This window comes from Triturus cristatus, chromosome 6, assembly GCF_964204655.1.
Source record: "Triturus cristatus chromosome 6, aTriCri1.1, whole genome shotgun sequence".
NCBI lineage: Eukaryota > Metazoa > Chordata > Amphibia > Caudata > Salamandridae > Triturus > Triturus cristatus.
The window spans coordinates 1,821,811,643-1,821,831,900 of NC_140589.1; the positions used below are offsets into that span (position 1 = coordinate 1,821,811,643).

The 20,258-nt window shown below is 43.4% G+C and overlaps 1 protein-coding gene across 5 annotated transcripts in view; it reads left to right on the top strand.

Annotated features, from left to right (window-relative positions):
* The window catches only part of SLC5A6 (solute carrier family 5 member 6), a 318,876-nt gene extending 299,541 nt beyond the window's left edge, over window positions 1-19,335 (top strand). For all 5 annotated transcript variants that reach the window (XM_085613195.1, XM_085613191.1, XM_085613193.1 and 2 more), the window contains 2 exons: window positions 3,032-3,153; window positions 14,911-19,335. In XM_085613195.1, the coding sequence (XP_085469321.1) occupies window positions 3,032-3,153; window positions 14,911-15,075 (287 nt within the window). In that variant the 3' untranslated portion in view covers window positions 15,076-19,335. The remainder of the gene's footprint in view (window positions 1-3,031; window positions 3,154-14,910) is intronic.
* The last annotated feature ends 923 nt before the right edge of the window (window positions 19,336-20,258 follow it).

Below are 20,258 nucleotides of genomic sequence, written 5' to 3' on the forward strand. Positions count from 1 at the left end.
AGATAGAACAACGCAGCAGCAACGAGGAAGTCCAGGAAAGGTAACAGGAACAAACAAATACTGAAGCACCCCAGAGCCTTTCACACTCCGCAGGTGCATCTTTATGGCCCCAGTTCCCGGCATTTCCTGGTGTGCACCCTGCAGTTTCTCTGATTGGAGGACAGTCGCCTGTCTGCCAATCAGAGAGCTCCTTGTGATTCACTGTTTGGAATCCAAAACGAAGGGTAAACGTTTTGGATTCCAAAGTCAGGCAGTTCCAAGCAGAAGTGCGGCCGGAAGGCGCGACCCCCTTCCCCCGACTCCACGCCCCCCCTGGGGGTCGCGCCCCACAGATTGAAGACCCCTGCCCTAGGGTGTCCTGGCGCTAGCTACAATCCTCCGAGTGAAGCATAATTTAAGACTGGGTTATCAATCAAAAAGCCAAGTTTTTAAGGCCTTCCTGAATACAAGTAAATCAGTAATACTCCTCAGATGGAAAGGGAGGTCATTCCAAGCCTTTGCCGCACAAGTAAGAAAACTTCTGCCTCCCCACCTGGGTTTTTTTGTGGGTGGTACGTACCTTCACCAGTTTTGCTCCGAGAGCGCAGAGTAGTCATTTGGGCACATACCACTGAAGTTGCCGCTTCAAGTGGTCCGGTCCTGTGCCTTGTAGGGCTATGAATACCATATAGAGGGATTTAAACTGCACTAGTTTCTTAACGGGTACCCAGTGAAGTCTTCGGATTTCGCTGGAGATAGATGCAAATTATGATGTGCCAGTAAGTAGTCTAGCGGCTGCGTTTTGCAGTATTTGAAGTTTATGCAGAAAACGATCCTGAATGTTCAGGTATAGGCTATTACAATAGTCTAGGCTTGACATAGTTAGTGATGTAATCACCGTTCGCTGACTGTCCCTTGGAAAAAAAGGCAGTATTTTCTTACATTTTCTAAGGACATACGACGTGGCCGAGGCTACTGCATTGATTTGGTCACCAAAATTGAGTCTGTAGTCTATAAAAAAAAAAAAAACCAATGTTTTTTACTTTCCTGGTGGGTGTTGGGAGAGAACCCATAACATAGGGCCACCAGCTTGGGGTCCAAAAGTTGGGATCATTCCCAAACAAGATAACCCCTGTTTTGCTTGAGTTGAGTTTTAGACAGTTTTGAGACATCCACCTCCCCACTGCTTCCATACAATCATGGAACCGTTTTCCTATTCCATTTTCCTGCCCAGGTAGCAGCGACACCACGATTTGTGTGTCGTCAGTGTAAGAGGTGAGGCAAAAGCCAAAGGAGTCAATAAGGGGGGCCAAGGAGGACACATACACATTAAAGGTTGTGGGGCTCATGGACACCCCTGTGGGACTCCACAAGGCAGAAAAAACAGTTTGGAGCAAAATTCACCCAATGAGACAATGCGGCCTTTGCGTATTTGGATATTTAATCCAGAACACCACACCGGCAGACATTGGAAATCTTCCCCCATTGTAATCTGTAGTGTATGTTATATGTGGCTGGGAATGGAATGTGTGGTGTACATGAGAGGATGTTTGTTTTGTGTATGAATGAGAGTGGATTTTGATATGGGGTGAAAAAAGTTAAATTTGTGAACACAATCAATACGTACACTGTAAAGTATTTTTATGTGAAATACATGAAATAATACTTTTCACTTGTTTGTATAAATATGTCTTTGACAAGTAAAAAATTAAAATGTATATGGAAAACAATTGTAAATAATGGTTTGAACAAGTCAATTGAAAAGCTCCGCTCGCCCCCATCGTCAGACCCTACGGACTCAACATTGTGTCATACGCACACAACACCCAACTCATCCTCATTCTATCCAACGAACCCAACACCGCCAGACACAGCTTTCGAGAAGGCATGGAAGCCGTCGCCAAATGGATGAAAAACAGCTGCCTCCAACTAAACACCAACAAAACAGAAGTACTCATCATGGGTCCACACCCCGAAGCCTGGAACGACACCTGGTGGCCCCGGACCACGCACGCAACCTGGGAATCATCCTGGACTCTGAACTCAAAATGGACCGCCAGATCCACGCCTTCTCGTCCTCCTTTTTCCACACCCACCGCCTCCTACGTAAGACCTTCAAATGGGTTCCCCTCGAACACAGAAAGACCGTCCCTCACGCCCTGGTCCCCAGCAGACTCGACTACGGCAATGCACTCTACACCGGAATAAACAAAAACGTCACACGCAAGCTACAGAACATCCAGAACGCCGCCGCAAGACTGGTCCTCAACGTGCCAAGACACTGCCACATCTCCCAGCACCTGTTTACACTCCACTGGCTCCCCATCGAAGCTAGAGTCCCCTTCAAGATGCTCACCCACGCTCACAAGGCCCTCCACAACACCAGACCAGTATACCTGAACAGCCAACTCAAATTCCACGCACCCCAAAGGACCCTGCGGTCAGCCCAGCTCTCCTACGCCATGGTCCCCCGCACCAGAAAGACCAGGCCGCTCCTTCTCCTTCCTCGTGGCAAGAGCCTGGAACGCCCTCCCGCTCCACCTCAGAGAGACAACATCTCTCCCCATCTTCACAAGAAACCTCAAAACCTGGTTCTTCGACAGACCTCCTCCTTGATGAACTGGAGCCTGCGAAACCCCCCTCCCCCAGCGCCTTGAGACCCTTATGTGCGAGTAGTAGTGCTTAACAAATGCGTGATTGATTGATGGTAGGATATAGCCACTAAGGTTAAAATCAATTAAAAAAAAATATATGTGAAAGTCATATGCTTTGAAATTTTTTTTGGTCAGGTCAGTGAGCGCTTAGAGCCACTACAGAAGATATGTAGGTCACGTGGGATTTTGTATTCTTGTTGTGTCCACAGCATTACAAAACATCCCTTCCTTAGCACATAGGACGAATATAGATACCTAACCTAATAAACACGTAAGATTACAACGTGTCACTTGATATATTCTTAAAGTCACAGATGGTAAATTGTGTGTTTTCGTAAAGGTAATGTGCTTTTCATTGTGAGCAACTGGTTTACTAACCTCGCTCTTTTGTGTTTCAGGCTCGATGAAAGGTAAAGATGTGAATCCCAGGACTATTTATCCTGTTCTTCCTAAACTTCTGTTTTTTCTGCCGGATAAGTACAAGGAGAAGTTATACTTCGGTGTTCGCCATACCAAAGAGGTAAGCAGACCTTCTACTACATAGATGGATACAGTGTACTTTCAGACATGGTGTAGTCTTCGTAGCATGTGTTGCTGTAGATGCACATGCTCTGCACACTCCTTGTCCTCTCCTGTTTGGACGTTTGCAAGCTGTGTCGCTTCGAAGAAGACTTTAGAGCCACGGGAAGCACTGTAACGCCATCCTTTGTGGCCAGTGCGCATGGACACCTACTTCATGTTACATTGTTGAGCCTGTTTGCTCTGTGCCATAGCTACCAGGGGGTTGAGCTCCGTTTTTTTAGTGTCATTAGTGGTTCACCCTGACAAGGAATGTGATTATCATGTGAGGTGAGCACTTACCCCCTCAACTAATAACACAAAGTTGTGATGAAGCTAAAGCGCAGTAGTGATAGTGCCTGGTTCTGATAGTTACAGTCTGACCACACCAGAGGAGAGTCCAAGATCCGTGACCTTGCTTTGTAACAGGACCATAGGAAAGACTCAATTCTTCTAAAGTAAAAGAGAGCTTCATTGAAGCCCCATAGAGTAGCACCACTACTGCAATATAAATCCACCTGCCCTTTATTTAGGCCACTGCACTCCATAATGGAGTCTACACCAGAATATAGAATACAGGAGTAGAGAACTTGATGAAGAGATATGCATGAAGTCAGAAGTGAAGAACTACAAACCCTACATACTACATGTCTCTACAGAAGGACACTACAACATTTCAACTATGATGCACTATAATCCAAATATGTATAGTGAATTAATAGCAAGAACAGCACATTAATGCATGAGAGAAATACAGCATACTAATTATGGTAGACTAGAATACAAATATATATAATACACAAATGACAGGCATAGCACAATAGAAATGGATGAGTGAATGCAAGCATTACTGTGCGTTTTAATGACCAGTAGTAAAAAGGTTTTCTTGCACCTCACAGACAGTCTTTGAACTACTTAGGTGGCACAGGCATTCAACTAAACCGCCCTTTATTGCCCTTGACTCTATTTTGGAATCTGCAGAAGGCCTTCTTGACCTATGTGTCTACAGGTACATTTATCAGCATGACTATCAATGGTATATTACATTACCCATGAATCCTGTGACCTGCTCCTTGCACAGCATTGAAATCTGTTATTAAAAAAACCTGGGGCAGACTCTCCTACACTCCCTTAAAAGCATTTTCTTTTTTATAATTATTTTTAATTAGATTTTAAAAACAACACACTATACCTTTACAATTTTACACATCCATGAAATACAGTTTGCGTGATTCCTATAAAGCACTTCTGATGATAGTTCGACTGCAGCTTCTCAACTTTAGTATATCCCCAAGATGCTAGAATGGATCCATAGAATTTGGTACGGTGCTGACAGGTGGCACTGTGAGGCTCCGCGTTGACTCCATACTCCTCCAGAAGTGACGGAACAGAGCAGCAGACAAGTGCCACCCCTGCTCACTGATGTCAGCTTCTTTCTTTCTACGACTTCTGACAGAATAAGAGCTCTCTTTCCACCTTGTTGGTCTTCTGACTATTCTTGAACAGTGTGCTAGGAAATGGCATCCCCACCAAAAATTACAGGATCCAAGTTGTGCCAAAATTACAGGAAGCCGGTGTTGATGACGGACCCATGTGAGGTGTGGCTTTGATGCATGCACCGCGGGCATGACTCATAGTTGTTTCATAAATGTATCCGAAGGCGATTCGAGACCAAGAGGCAAAGTTGTATTTCGTCAAACACAATAAGTCACAGTCTTCACTCAAGTCCATCTTCAAGTCACGGATCCAGTCACTGGGCTGTTCCCAAGGCCACTTAACTTCCCACTTGAAAACTTCAGGTAAATCCAAGTTTAAGCATAAGAAAGCGAAGCAGGACTTAACCTCAAATTGCCAAAGAGAAGGCTTGAGGACATTAATATTTAAGTCCCACTCCGTTGATGTCACCAGACACAGAACTTATTCCTCAGTTGGTCTCAACGTGCCCTAGATCTCAGGCTGTCGTCGATTATGCAGCAGGTCGATACCTTCAGAGAGACCATGTGGCAAATCTTTAGAGTGCTTTTAGCACATTTTTGGGCCCCACAGAACCATGATGTGGATCCAGTTGGTTCACCTAGCTATTTATGAAACATGGCTTAAGGAATGCCTCAGAACTCACATTAATGCATTTCTCCCCCACGGTTTTATGGTTATTGGAAATAGCCGCCATTGAATGAAAAAAGGCGATGGAGTCCCTTTAATTTTCAGGGACACTTTGAAAATAAATCAAGGCCAGTATTTTAAGTTCGCCTTTCACATATTCTTTTGACTTCTATTGGAATCAACCACAAACAGTCCCTTGCCGTATTGATAGTTTACCATCCTCTCTTGCCCCCTGCCACTTTCTTATCTGAATTCTTAGATTTAGTCACAGCCTTAGCTTCCTCCCATAAAACAGTAATCATTTTCAGTGATTCTGGCTTCCCCAACCCCCCACCCCACTGATGCAACTGAATTACAGAGTTATCTTTCAAATTGTGGCCTATCTCGGATAATTAATTTCTGTACACATATTAGAGAACCTATTTTAGGTTTAGTGTGGACCCTACAATGCACTGCCATTCTCTGGAAACTCTACTCCTTACACCAGGACTGGTCTTTATTTTTATAACTTTCCTCTTGAAAGATATGCATAAAGTAAAAATATCCCAGACCCTCCTATAATAAGGTGATCTTGAAATAAAACAAATCTAAAACTTCTGAAAAAAACTTATTCAAATCCCCCTTCCCCCCAAAATAAATATGTACTAGTCCCATTTATGCTGAGTGTTTTAGGTGGAATTAAAAAATTGCTAATTCTATTACCCTCACAAATGCAAAAAGTTGCTTACATTCAGTAATGGCCGCACCTGTTGGCACACAGGAGCACTGCTACAATATTCTCTGGATTGAGTCTGGCATGTCTGGACTATTCTAAGGTGAGGAATCTGCAGTTAGGTAGAGTATCCGCCAGAAAAGGCGTTGCTGAATGTAAGCAAGTTTTTCTTCCAATAAGACTTAGCACATTAGATATTGTCTAACTGGATACTCCATCATATCGTAGCAAATTTCTGATGGATACTTCTAATCGCAGAAACTAGACTGGATCAGAACGTTTTAAACAGCGTTGCTCACATGCGCCAGTAGGTGGTGGTGTGTGGCTCTGTGTGAACTTTGTTCCGCCCCTGAAGTGATGATGGAGCTACATACAAGGCCACCCTGGCACATCAGCATCAGTACCTTTCTTCCCTCTCCTTTATACGCAGATGCAGACTTCGCTCCCAAGTTCTTTCTCTTAAGTTGAAATGTTTTTTTTTTTTTAACCACTCCTCTGTAATGGAGTACAGAGCTAAAATGTAGAATACTGTGGGAGAGTTTGGTGAAGAAATATGCACACAACAGGAAGATGATGACTGCGTACACTAAAAGGACCTCATCTCTTTTTTTTTTGTCTGTGCCATTGCCAGTATTTACACCCTGATTCATAATTAAGTGGCATTTTACTCTTGATCCAACCTGTCTATCGCATGCCCTGTATGAAGGATCAAATCGGTGATCAGTGGAATCGGTACTTGCACAGGAGGTATCAGTGACCGCTGGAGAGCTGAGATTTCTACTACCGCCCTGATATTTTTGTGAAACGGACTTCCTGTGTAATTCTTGTACGGTTTTGAGGCGCTGCTGCGGTTTACAGAAACCTTCCATTGGAGGGAGGCTTCCTGCCTAGTCAAATTATGACCTTCCACATTTATGCTTGACCAGAATCTAAAGTGAGTCTTTTGTTTATTTACAACTTTTGAAATTTAATTTCCTGTAAAGTTTACCTTTCCATAAAATATAGGCTTGTTGGTTGCCATCACATTCCTCCCAAAACAGCCTGATTAACTCCAAGGCTTGTGTTTTTGTTCTGAACCACACAGTATTTCATTGGGAAGGAATTGATCAATATACCGGACATAATAGTATCTTGTTTTTTTTTTTTTAACTTGTAATTCCTATTTTGCTTCTACTGTTTCTAAGCTCGGTACGCAAGAGGTTTACTATTACCCCCTGTAGTGGCCGTCAGTTTACTGGTCCCTGGAAGATGGAAGTCCGAGTCAGCTGCATTTGAGGTCGGCCGATCACTGCATAGCCAGCGTCAAGCGCACAACTTATTTGAGCAATCCTTCCTGCAACCATGCTTCATTCCACTATTTCTCTCAGACTTCCTTCTCGTCCAGCAAATCGGGTTTGGGAGAATTAGATTTTAGCTGCAGTACGAAACAAACTGGACTTGGAAAAAAAATCTCTCGAGAACTAACTGGATAATATGATGGATCTCGGATATTTTGACTAACCTCAGACTTATTGTTTTTTAGGTCTCGCGACCTGCTTTGCACTGCGGAGCAGTGCTCACGCAGGCGAGAGTCCTTTTTTCCGGGGTTCAGAAATCGACCCTGGAATCGCACAAGCTTGTGCGTGTGCGATTCCTTTTCTGCTACCCCATTGGCCTTTGCGTGCGTCTTTTTATAAAAGACTGCACGCAATTGGCCAAAGGCGGGCGCGTTGCTCCACCCATGGCCAATTGGTGTCTATTACGCCAAGAGGCCATGTGGTTTCAATTATCGTGTCCAGACACGGGCGCGATAATTGAAAGCACGTCTCGCTGTGGCGCGCATGCACCACTCGCGGGATTGTTCATTTTTTAAATGGATCACACCAAGTACAAGTAAGGCCGTGAGGACCACCCTCTGCACAGGCCTGTCTCCGTAGAGCAGCAAGGCCAGCAATTGCGTGGACTCTTTATGGCACTCTCCTGCCATAGACTCCTCTTATATCTGATCACCGCACCCAGGGTCCGCGCCGCCAGCTCACCCACCTCTGATAGGCTATGTAGGGGGATTCAATGCCCTCTCTGCTCTGCCACTATTTTCACCACCGCGGCCCGGCCAAGGATGGGCCCAATGGTTATGGGGACCGCAGGCCAGGCCCCCTACAGCAGCACATACAGTTATCAGGGACCCGGGGCCCGACCAGCCCATTCCGACAGGGTCGGCAAGTTTGGACGGCGCAGGCATGCTCCCAGCAACAAATGGCTGCGCCCCACCCTGGGCCCCACAGTGCACGTACCTTCGTTCCGGGCTGAGATAAGTGACGTGTGGGTCTATGCACGACCCGTGCTAGACCGCATGGCCCGCGGCAGCTGGATCGCACATCCACACATGCGCCTCAGTGCAATGGCAGGGCCCGCCAAGGCCCGTCCCACCTGCCGCAGTGCCCTTGTCCCAGCCAGTCGGCGCCTCCTGTGTCCGGACCTTCCCTCTGATGCTCCGTGCCCCTCGCCAGGCCAGTATTTCTTCAGGCAGCTGGCTCCCAGCAGAGGGCGTGTCCAGGCCGGGCACCGCCGAGAGGCCTCGCCACCCCCACAGTAAAGGTCTCGGTGGCGGCAGAAGGCACCCCAGTGCGGTGCGTAAGCCTCGGAAGCAGGACACACCCGTCTCCAGTCCTCAATGTCGCTCCTTCTCACGGATGGGATCACCTAATGGAGGCACAACACCAGCACTTCGTTTGGCATTCAGTGAAAGTTGGGGTTCGCAGTCTCATTAGTTTCCTCTTCACATGTTTTGTGCCTCTGGGATGACCTTGGATGAGATAACTTTATTACAGTTTATTGTTACCATCTTCTTCTCAAACCTTGCCTGTAGCATCATCAGGGTCCTCAGAATACCCTTTTCCTCAATGTAGTGCTGTTACAGCCTCTCTTGTAATCTACCGTGGGGTGTGCAATTTGACCAGGTGAGGCTGCTCAATATTCCTCGATCTAGACACCCCACTCCAGGGTGGTAAATTCTGCCGTCACAGTACACCAAAAGGAGACTAGATTTGAGCTCTGGGGTGATCGCCTCTATCAAATACTTTAGGATTCTGTCTGCTATAATGTTGGACCCCATTGCTGCTGTGCTGGCTTGTGTTTACTCCTGTCATGCTACCTACCACCTTGTTACATTTGTTGTCCAGGTACTCACTACCGAGCCTGGCAGAGTGTGGCATTCTCCAGTGTAAATCCACTTCCTTCCCCTGAACTCTCTATTGGAGAGTCGATGAAGACACAGGCTAGCACTAGACAATGTAGTATTCACTGATTGCATGCACATTCACTTTATCCATCATTGTGGGCACAGGCACTTGTTGTGACAACCACATGACAAAACGAATGGCACAACTGACAGGTGAGAAGTGCTCTTATAAAGCTTCTGACATTAAAATGCTGGCTCTATATGCATTTCTGATAGTAGAAGTATCTTCTTTTAAATGTAGAGCTAGTGCAACCTAACTTAATAGTCCTTAATGCCTTGGCCATTGAAGGGTGAATGGCTGAGTCAACCCTGCAAGGATTTTAAATTGTGTCCTGCAGATGAGGTAGTGATCTATAGTGAGAGTTTAGCTCACCCAGCCATTTGCCCTGCTGAACAGCTTTGATATGTGTGTGTCGCATTGTACCAAGCACTGGCTATCTGTACCTTATCATTTTGCATCTTCTCATTTATCTAGGACTCTGATTGTAATTTCATTGCTCCATCTATAGGCATTTAGTGCGGCACACATCCATTTTAGTTGACTTTTAATAGGCCCTTTTCTAGAAAAAGTTCACAAACTAATTTGTCTGGTACCTCGAGCCATGTAAACTGTTGGAGCTTGCTGGTGTCTGGCATCCCCTCTAGCCAAATTAGCATACTTTATTTTATTATTACAGACGGTTATTCTTGTGGAATAGAAAGCCTCTACCTTTTTAGGTTGAGCCTAGAGGCAACACGCATGCTCTGCTCTGCAAGGCATGCTGTATTGGAGTATGTACTTGAAGCCCCGCCCATACTTGTCATTGACATGTCATTGCCCTTCGTTAATGCAGGCTTCTGATCCATAAATAGGCTTGTTAGTACCTCCTTGATACCGCCTTGTCTGCATTTGTTATCTCCCATAACGACTGGACCTTTTACTTAGCTTGTTAAACGGTCTGCGTTATAAGTCGGTGAGCACTATTTTGTTTATTGACTAATGGGGACAATGGCGATTGCTTCTTGCATTTGCAGCACGCACACACAAGACAATGTCGCCCGCATTTTAAAAGAGCTACCCCCTACCCCCACAGCACTCAGTAAAATGGCGACGCTTTAAAACCAATTGTTTATTACTTTAAAGATGAACGCACAGTCCGCTTCACGGACACCGCGCTCTACAATACAATAGATCTCTCATTTGCCGAAATTTTACCTATTGGTATTGTAAATGACAATGCCTTTTAATATTATTAAAGGCATTGCCATTTACAATGCCAATAACTCAAAATCTCGCAATTGCGAGACCTATTGCATTGTAAATGCTTGTTTATTCTTATTTTGTCTTGTGGTGGTAATCTTGTTTTTCATCATAGTCTCCAGTTACCCAACCTTGGGGCTGACTTTCTAAAAAAAATTTTAAAAAAAGAAAGTCAGCAGTGGTTTTCTTTGCTTCGAAGCCCAGATGGTCCAGTAGGTCTGCTGCTTGTTCTTCTGCTTCAGTCGTTAGGTTTATTGATCATTTTGGCCCTCAGCACATGCTCTATTGATGGGGGAGAGTCACGCACATCCACATTAAAGACAGTTGTTCTATATCTCAGGATGCATTTTAAAGGGAAGTCCATTACCCTTGACCTGAGACAAGGAGAATCCTAATACATAACCACGAAGGCAGGGTAGCAGAAGTTTAGGAGCAAAGGAAAGATATGGAGATATAAGCAAGAAAGCTCTAACTGAAATAACTAAGAGACAGTATATGTCGCAGGTGGATTCTATTTAGACACCAAATTATGGTCTATTTCTCTCTCGCAGCTAGGCAGCTGTACACCTTATACAAAGTGTCTCCGGGTTCCACACTGGCTATGCAAAGCAGGACAAAACAGCCCGGTCATCCCGTAGGTGGGAGGCTGCAAGTTGCACTGGTTGCAGCATTCTCCTCCCACCATTCAGCCTGTTACCCCACCACCCCTTCACAACCCACGTCCACGTTATGTCACATTCACCCTTGTGGTTCGCCAATCCAGAGTCTGTGTTCCAAGCTTCCACTGCTGCTCATGGTGAAGGGCTCCGTGCGTCTTTCAAACCTTCAATGCTCCAACTCCTCATTAGTCCTACGGCTCCAGTGGTAATCCAGTGACAATAAAAGCTCCATAAGACCCCCCCCCCCCCCAAACTTTTAGTACAGCCCCCCCCACGCTTCTTTGAGTGGGGAGCAGGAAGCTGTAACCCCAGTAGTACGCCAAACTGAAGAGCGTAAAGCAGAGCTCGGGCTGAGCCAACAAAATCACGTGGCTATCCAGCCACAAAGGGCTTTGGGAACTGGAGGCGTTGGTGAGTAAGATTCATGAGCTGCGGGAACATGGAGGAAGGGTGTAGAGATGCAGAAACACAAGAGCAGGTAGGAGGAATGTGGTGATAGGCAAGGATGCACACGCGGCTCATGTGGAGGGCACAAGAACGCCTAGCTGCTTCCACAGTGTCTCAGCAGTCAAGCGGTTATGCTAGTAATGCCTCAAGCAAGCATCTAAAGGGGTTGTTTCTAGTTTGCACTGCGATGGGCTTTTCATGCTAGTCCGCAGAACACAAAAACACACACTCAAAGATGTCCATTGACAGTTCAGTTGCTGTTGCCACTAAGCTCTTTATGAAAGCCAGGCAAATGTGTTTTGCTGGTTTCTTCCGCTCTCTGTAATGCAAGAACCTTGCTTCTGGCTCTGCTATCAGGTGATCTGTTTACTCCGGCTTCACACCTCACCCTACCCCAGGGCAGTTTCTGAAACTTAGGACTCGTGGCTCATTCATTGATTGATATCACTGTCCTTAGATTCTTTAGAAAATCTAAGTTTGCTATTGAAAATAATGCGGACCTTCAATAAAATGTACTTTCAGTGCACATAGCTTCCATGAAGTCAATCACCCCTTGTTCTTTTAGAGTTCCCATCTGTGACCTGCAGAAAAACTAAGTGAGGCTTGCTCTTTCTCGTGACATCAGAGAGCCTATAGGCACTTGGATGCTTGGTCGATAATGATGTGGATAGGCACACAGTGTTTTAGAAGTAATCAGCTAAACTTCAGAGTCTGGAGACCATACTGATGCCCGTAGGCCACTGTTGGCGGTCAGTTTCATTCTCTGTCTGTGCTGGTTTGTTGGACAAGGTGGTATCATTATGGGGTACTGAAAGGGAGGGGGAAGGAGGTAATTTCAAAGGTTTTCTAAAAAAAAAAAAAAAAAAAAAAAGACGAGAGTTAAAAACCTGGCAAAATTATAACTGCTTTTGGCTATCCCCGTGATTGAAGTTTGGAACAGTAACGCAGGCCCTAATTTGAGGGACCTGTATGTAATAAGAATTGTAGTACTTAGGGACATGAATCTGATGGGCTTTCAATATCTCAATATAAGAGAATGTGCCGGTCTCGGCTTCCAGATACAAGCTAGTCATATTAAGGTATGGGAGAATTCTGGATTAACTGAATTGAGACATTTCATAGTACAGAATAGAGCGATCTCCTGGCAGGAAATATTGGCCAGGATAGGGACTCGTCGGAAACCGGCCTATTTTGAATATCTACGGTTGGTCTCCTGGTTGAGAAGTAATGGTGGTATAACCGAATCTCCCAATCATTTGACAACTGCCCTTTATGGAGCCAAACTACGAGGGATAGGCAACTGGTATAAGTTGTTACATAAAGAAAAACATCCTCCTTTGATCCAGAACCATCTGGAAAAAATATATCGGGAGACCAACTGCAGTTTATCCGAAAGGGAGTGGGAGTGGATCTGCCACTCCGGTGGCAGAGCACTTCGTGCTGCCAATTATAAGAGGATGGCCTTTCTCTCAAGGTGGCTGGCCTATCTAACACCTTCTACTTTAAGTAAAAGGTTTCCTGACGTAGAAGATAAGTGCTTTCGGTGCTCCAAATCCGGGGAAGGTGGTTGGCACCATATTTTTTTTGTATGTCCCGGTCTGAGGTCTTTCTGGGAAGCCGTTTTTCTAGACATCAAGCGTGCAACCGGAAATACTATTCCGATTGCAGCTGAGACTGTACTATTTGGCTATTGCAAGGGATGCTTACAACTGTCTAATCCTGAAAGAGTTTTCATTTTTATTGCTAGTGCGGTAGCACGTTCATTAATCCTGCAAAATTGGAGATCTAATGAAGCCCCCTCTCATCTGAAATGGATTAATAAAATGAAAAGGGTTAAAAAATTTGAGGAGGCCTATGCTAGGAGGGTTGGAGCAGTAAAAAAATATGAGCGAAATTTGAATTTTTTTTAAATATTGGAGAAGACTTAATAGTAAATGCAACTTTGGAAGTGATATACTCAGTAGTCTTCTCCATTCCCGATATTCATGTGAAAGTGAATCTCCTTTTTCGATTGCCCGTTAAGAATGCACTAGCACTTTTTAGTAATTATATTTTAAATACTGGAAGTGGTGAATCGTTTGAAACCGGCTTTCTATTGAGGTTTCTATGATATTGAATTCCTTTGATTACAATATTTTCGTTATTAGCTATGTTTTGCACCTGCACTTTAATGGTTTGGAGTACTATATGTTTTGCTATTTGTACATGGCATATTTCACTTTCGATTGGAAGTGAATTCCTGTCTTGATTGGCTTTCCTTAAGAACGCACTTAGCACTTTATAGATTTTATACCATTGAAGCGGTGAATTGTCTCAATGTACGTTTCCGTATCGATCTTTATATGCTAACGAATGTTCTTCATTTCAATACTATTGCTACTATTCATGTTTAGCACTTGCACTTTAGTGTTTTTTGTGTACATGTACTTTTGCTGTTTTGCACTAGGCACATTGCACTTTCTATCAGTGCTTCTCTTTCTTTGTACTATTAAATTTTAAAGCCATACTATCTATGAAATGCATGCTAATGGTATTTTGCAATGTTATTCTTTATCCACCTCTTGCTCTGCTCAATAAAAAAAAAAAAAAAAAAAGAATTGTAGTTCTACTGCTCTGTTTCGAACAATGGTTGACCTGTGGAGTATCTGGTTTTGATTTAATGGTGGAAACACAATTGATATTTACAAAATTATGTTTAAACAAAATTGAGGGGGTGAAAAGGTGACGGGTCTGTAGATTCAGGTTTCAACATTTTGCCATTTTAAGAATCCATAGTGGCTACAATATGTGCAGTGCTTGTGCAGTGAAAATATATTCGACTCATTCAAGACTGAAGCAAAGGTTTTGTGGATTGAGTCTGAAATCTGTGGTATAACTGGAATATCTGAGACCACAGTACAGTATTCATGGACCTGGTGGATCACTGTACTCATTTTAGTATTTTATGTGGAGTACAACAAATTAAGTAACCTCAGCCATTACATATTTTATAGCCTAAATTATCCCAATTTATAGTCTTAACCGATTTAAAAACGCCCTTGGCAGTCACTGTTAAACCCAAAGAGCATTATTCTATGTAGTAATTATTTTAAATATCCACAGTATGGAAAAGTCCATTAGTGAACTGGGGGTTTCGTAAATTATTGTTGTAATGTTTTAAAGAATCAGTATATATTAAATTAAACTTTGATTATCTCTTCTTTCATGTCCACTTTTTGGTTTGTTTATTCTTACTCCTTGCATGATACCTATTGGTTGTTGTTCCATTTGTGCGGTTTAACATCCTTCTCTCCTTTCTTGCTGCACAATAACCTTCTAATCTTTTCTCTACCAACTAGGTGAGTGAAGAAACTTTGGAGCAGACCCCTTCCCCAGAAAAGACCATCAACGGTCTAATCAATGGAGACATCAAAGGGGAAGATAGTGCGGACAGTGAAAAGTATGATGGCTATTCCAGAGCGGATGGTGGCCACTCTTATGTTGTACACGAGACGTCCCTCTGAAGAACAGAGGTGGACCAGAGTAAGGACATGCGCAGTGAATGGGCAAATGAAGACGATCAGTACTCAAGACATTTAGACACTAGAAAGCACTGGTACGGTACCGGTCATTCAGAATGAAACCTGGGACCAAAAGCTGCTAAGAGGAGATGGATTTATGTATATTTAATTGTTATCACTGTGAGTGTCAGGCTTGAGTGAATTATTGTCCATCTTCTTTAAAGACCGCCTGTCTCCCATCGAGGTCCTGCTGGCATTTGTCAGTAGACAGCCCTATCTTGTGTCCCGTACTGCGCAGTCTCACCGTGTACCAACTGGAATTCTGCACTAGAGCTTAGAATGGCTCCCAAACGAGACATCGTTGATCTTGAACAAGAACTCCTGATGGTCAATGATCTCTCAGCTTTGACCTACTTGTCCAGAGGTGAGAATGGTGATGAATCCAAATGAGGTCTAGTACATGGTGGCTCCTAGTGAATATTTCACCTTTACCATAGCCATAAGTGAAAACTAAATTTTTCAATTTTGAGAATCTCATGAGGAGTGGATGGGCCATGGTGAGATTTATCCTTTTGGTGTTGGAGTGATGAGTGCTCACAATAGTGCCGCAGTTTCCTCTTCTGTCTTCTCTTAAGTTGGGATTTATCGCATTACCACAGCAAGGCAACAATAGTAGTACAGATTGTTAGAAGTGTTGTGAATTGTGTGATGGAAGAACGATTACTAAAGACTTGTCTGATGGATCCAAAAGCTGCTCAGAATAAGAGAAGCTACAGACCCCTGAGGTGGAATCTCTTTCGATAAACGCACAAACCTCTGCATTGGTGTCTGTATGTGTTTAAATAGTGTTCATGTGTGTGCCAAATGACAGATGTTGGGATATCCCAGTGACTGGTCTCTAGCGATTAGGTTAGAATGTACTTTAAAATCGCCGGGCACTGGCCAGAGAACAGCTCTCAGAAGATCCCCTGGGAGCTTTGACTTGTTCATTGACGGGTTCATTGCCGTCAGTGTTTTAGTTGCACAGGAAGTACAATAGTGTGCCTTTTGTATCCTTTGTCCATTCCTCTGTGCGGCCATGTACATAGTTCTCTTGGGCATTTTGATTGTTGAACATTAATCTCTTGGTTGCATCTGTTTAGATTCTAATTTGCGTGAGATCAACACATCGTTGTACAGTGCCAGGACTACAGAGTGAGACTATAACACTCGCAACATGTTCCCTACACACTGTCATGGCCCGGCCAGAACTGTGCCATACCTTCCTTTTTGTGACGTCCGTTTTCTACCATTTTGTATGTCAAATGTGAGATTAGTTTCCTTGATGCCATCACAGAACTTAACTTATAGAATCAGTTAACCATATTAGGTTTCTTTGTTTTTTTAAATATTTTTTGTTCCTCTGGACCTATGCTGACCAGGTTCGATACAGTAGTGACGTGATGTTGTGTCTCTCTGACATTACTCAATGTGCTGTTTGTTGATGATTGTTTTTTTGATTAATGCCTTTGCTTTCTTATTGTGTGTGTGAGACTGTGCTGCAGTTTGATATGTCTGTCCGTGTTTCTTTGAGAAAAGACGATTGGAAGTAGTTGTATCATCCAACATTATGCTCCAATGCAAATTGAAACTTCTTGCTTCCTCTGGCAATACATTGTCTCCACTTTGAAATGAAACATTTAGTGCAACAGAAGGCTGTTCCTTTGAGTTGTTCCCATTGCACAGAACAAACCTGGAGCAGAGAGCTGCCCAGTTCTGCCTGCTTTATAGCATGGGACACACTGGAAACAAGCCTGATTCTAGGATGTCAATTGAGCTTGGCACATCTCTGTTGTAAAGGCACCATTTGCATTCTTCTGTGTTGCAGTCTGGGGCTTCCGATGAATATGTACGTGAATCATACTTGTAGGCGTTGGAGAGGAGAAGATTGCAAACTGGTTTATGGCACCGTTATGAGATGAGCACAATGTGGAGCAGTCATGCACTTGGTTCTGATCACACATTGATGTAAAAACTGGATTGGCTTATGCAATGCTTTGTTGAGTCTTAATTGTATGCAAAAGCACAATTTCTTGCAGGTTCTGTTTGTATATGCCATGAAATATAAATGTAAAATGCTGCTGGTGTCTCTTGTTAAAGTTGGATTTGTAACGGGTACAGTTCCCTTATTTTTGACAACTTCCTGATCCTTGGAACTCCTGATTCCTGTACTTGACTTTGCTTGTGGTGAACAGAAGACTTCTGTGTCTGCATCTGCACAGGGATTAAGATCTGAGACATGGTTCTGATGTATTCTAGACTCAGACTCGAAGGAAATTTAATTGCAGTCCTAATAATTGTGTTCTCACCTTGGCTTTCATGATATAGAATTCCCATCGCAGCCTTCAGTCTAGAAATGCAAAAGATGCAGGTAACAGTTTGCTTGAGCAGGTTGTTTTTGTGGCTCCTTGTTTTCTGGTTGTACACCTCTGCATGTGGCTGTAAAGAAACTATGTGTATGGGTGTTTTGATGGACGTCAATAAGAATGATGGGCACAGTGTTGATGTGGTGATTAGTATGTGGTTAAGTTGCTCATGTCTCTCAGGTGTTAGTACCATCTCACTGTGAAACGTGTTATAATTGAAAAACCTTGCAATGTCTTCACTGTCTGGAGGTTTGTGGTTATTCCTTTTTTATTGATCATGTCCACAGATCAGTATAGATGATCTGCTTCCATGTGCACAGTTTGCCATACATAAAAAAAATAATTAGAGCAGTTGCCTCAAACAAATGTAATTCCTTGTTTTCTGATATAAAGAAATTTTGAGCTGTGGTCATATGATTGGTTTTCTCATTGGGCCTGGGGGTAAATACCTGTGACATACACCTACACTGACACTAGAGTGTGTGTACTGCTTTGGCAAGAATTTATACGTGCTGAAGACCGGTCTTCAGACGTACTCTGGCCCTCTCCATTATCTGCAAACCTATAACCTGCGTAAGGAAGTTTTGTAATGAATGAATGATTTGAGTCTTATTGTGCGCAAAACTTTGCCCAATGGGCGTCAAGGCGTAATGTATCTGACCTTTGTCAACTATGATCTGTGTTCACGATTGACAGTAGACATTGCATGGCCCAGGAGACAGCATTACATTCTTACAGGCATATGATTGGGTTGCTTCAGTACTTACTCGAGGACAGAGGACTAGCATGAGGTGTGTTGCTCCATTCTCTTTGCCGTATATGTAAATGGCATATCACGCTGCTCACTAGTTCGTACATTTTGTCTTGGGCAAACCAGTTCAAGAGTACATGCTCAGGACGCTGTTTGAGCCAGCCTTTGTAATTCTGCCCATATATATGATATAATTAGCGATGGTGATTAATGTCACAAACTCCTGGAAAAGATGGTAGTGAATAATGTGTAATTGCAGATACATCATCAATTGAAAATTGCACTACTTTTCCGTAAATTAAAGGTTTAATGATGGGTTTGGGTGCCAAAGTAATATTGATGAAGACATCTTTGTTTCAAGAAATGATTTCCTTTGAAAATTTGCAATACAATCCAGGTTAATAGATAGTTGCCAATCACAGAAGTATGGTGGTGTCTTCTACAGAAGGTGCCTGTACATTGAGAGTAGGGTGCAATATGAATAGCTTTGAAGCACAATAGAGCTAGTATTCTGATGTTGAGAACCATTGATCAGAACCACAACATATCTGAAAATTCGGCATGTATGCTTGGGTGACAACAGAAGCAGGAAAACAGACCAAAGCAGCACAACATGGAATAATGAATAGACAGGTAGTTATTCTGAACGATCCTGCCAAACGCAACAGTGGGCATTTATCTTGTTATCTTTAGGTTTAACAATAGGGTTTCATTGGATACACAAACTACTTGATAGTATCTTAAACCTCCCACCTTCTTATGATAAAGAAGCAATATGTGATGATACTTGTGATGATGTATTTTCTGGTACTTGAATAATGCACTGTTTCTTGTTTGTTACCAAAAACCCAAAGCCTTATTGTCGCCAGTTTTCTTTCTTGTCTTAGATCCTTATGTGATGCGTCACAATGGGTATATGTAATGCCCAAGATCAAATAGAACTGTATGCTCAGGTCACTGGAGGTGTACTTACTTTGTTTGTGAGGTACTGTCATCTGTTTTTAGAAATTCTCCAGTGGCACTGTGCAGGATATATCATTCCATGATTCGCACAATACATCTGTGCGACGAATATGAATCAAAGAATTAAAAAGATGTTCAAACATTTGCTTGCTTGATTTGTGTTTTTGTTTTCCATTTGTGATTTCCTGTTGCAGCTGGAAATATAACCGCACCTCACTGGAAGGGTAGTATGGTAGTTGTAACATTAAGCTAAAGTTGTGCAAACCTGCCTGCAAAGCCCACTCAGTGTGGAACACTGTGGCCTTTAAATGGCGGCTGGTGATTATGGGGCATCCACCAAACGTTGATGGTAATCTCTTGGTTCCCCCACCTCAATTAGAGGTGGAGAGGTGCAGCATCAATGACACTGAAGCCAACGCTGACTGTCGTAAACAGCCTCAATGGTACTGGCTGTCTGGGAGCCATGTAATGTAAGATGGGCCTTTAACACACCCTGCAGCCTTTGGGAGTGTTTTCTATAGCAAAAAATGCAACTGGTCTGCCATGATACCCCAGCCCCGTTAGCATGTTTTCTTTTCTGAAATTGCTTCTGCGATATTGGCACTAGCATTATTTTATGGGGGAAAAAATATCAAACTCACCAAAGCACATACAGAAGGTTGGTAGAGGCAGCCTTTTCCAACTGTCCCACTGGGAATTATCAACCAATTGTAAAGGAAGGAGATCAAATATGAACAGCAGCGAATTTGCCATAAACATACATTTCTCTGTACCGCAACAGAATATAGAGATTAGGCGTTGGGGTCACTGAATCGCAATACATGAACAGATGAAGATCACAGCAGCAAAAGGAGATGGAGCTCAATAAGATGCTGGGGTGTTTGTCATCTAATGAGATTTCAGGTGGATTGAAATGAGTTTTGCAGTCTCTGAGGAGCTTCCATTGAGTGGCCAGTGACCACCCCGCATGATGATAATTTTTAGAAATTGAAGTAGAAAGAGGTCAGCACATAATCTTATCCAGCTGCACTGGAAGGCCTGTGGCACAGTTTCTGGAAGCAGGGCAG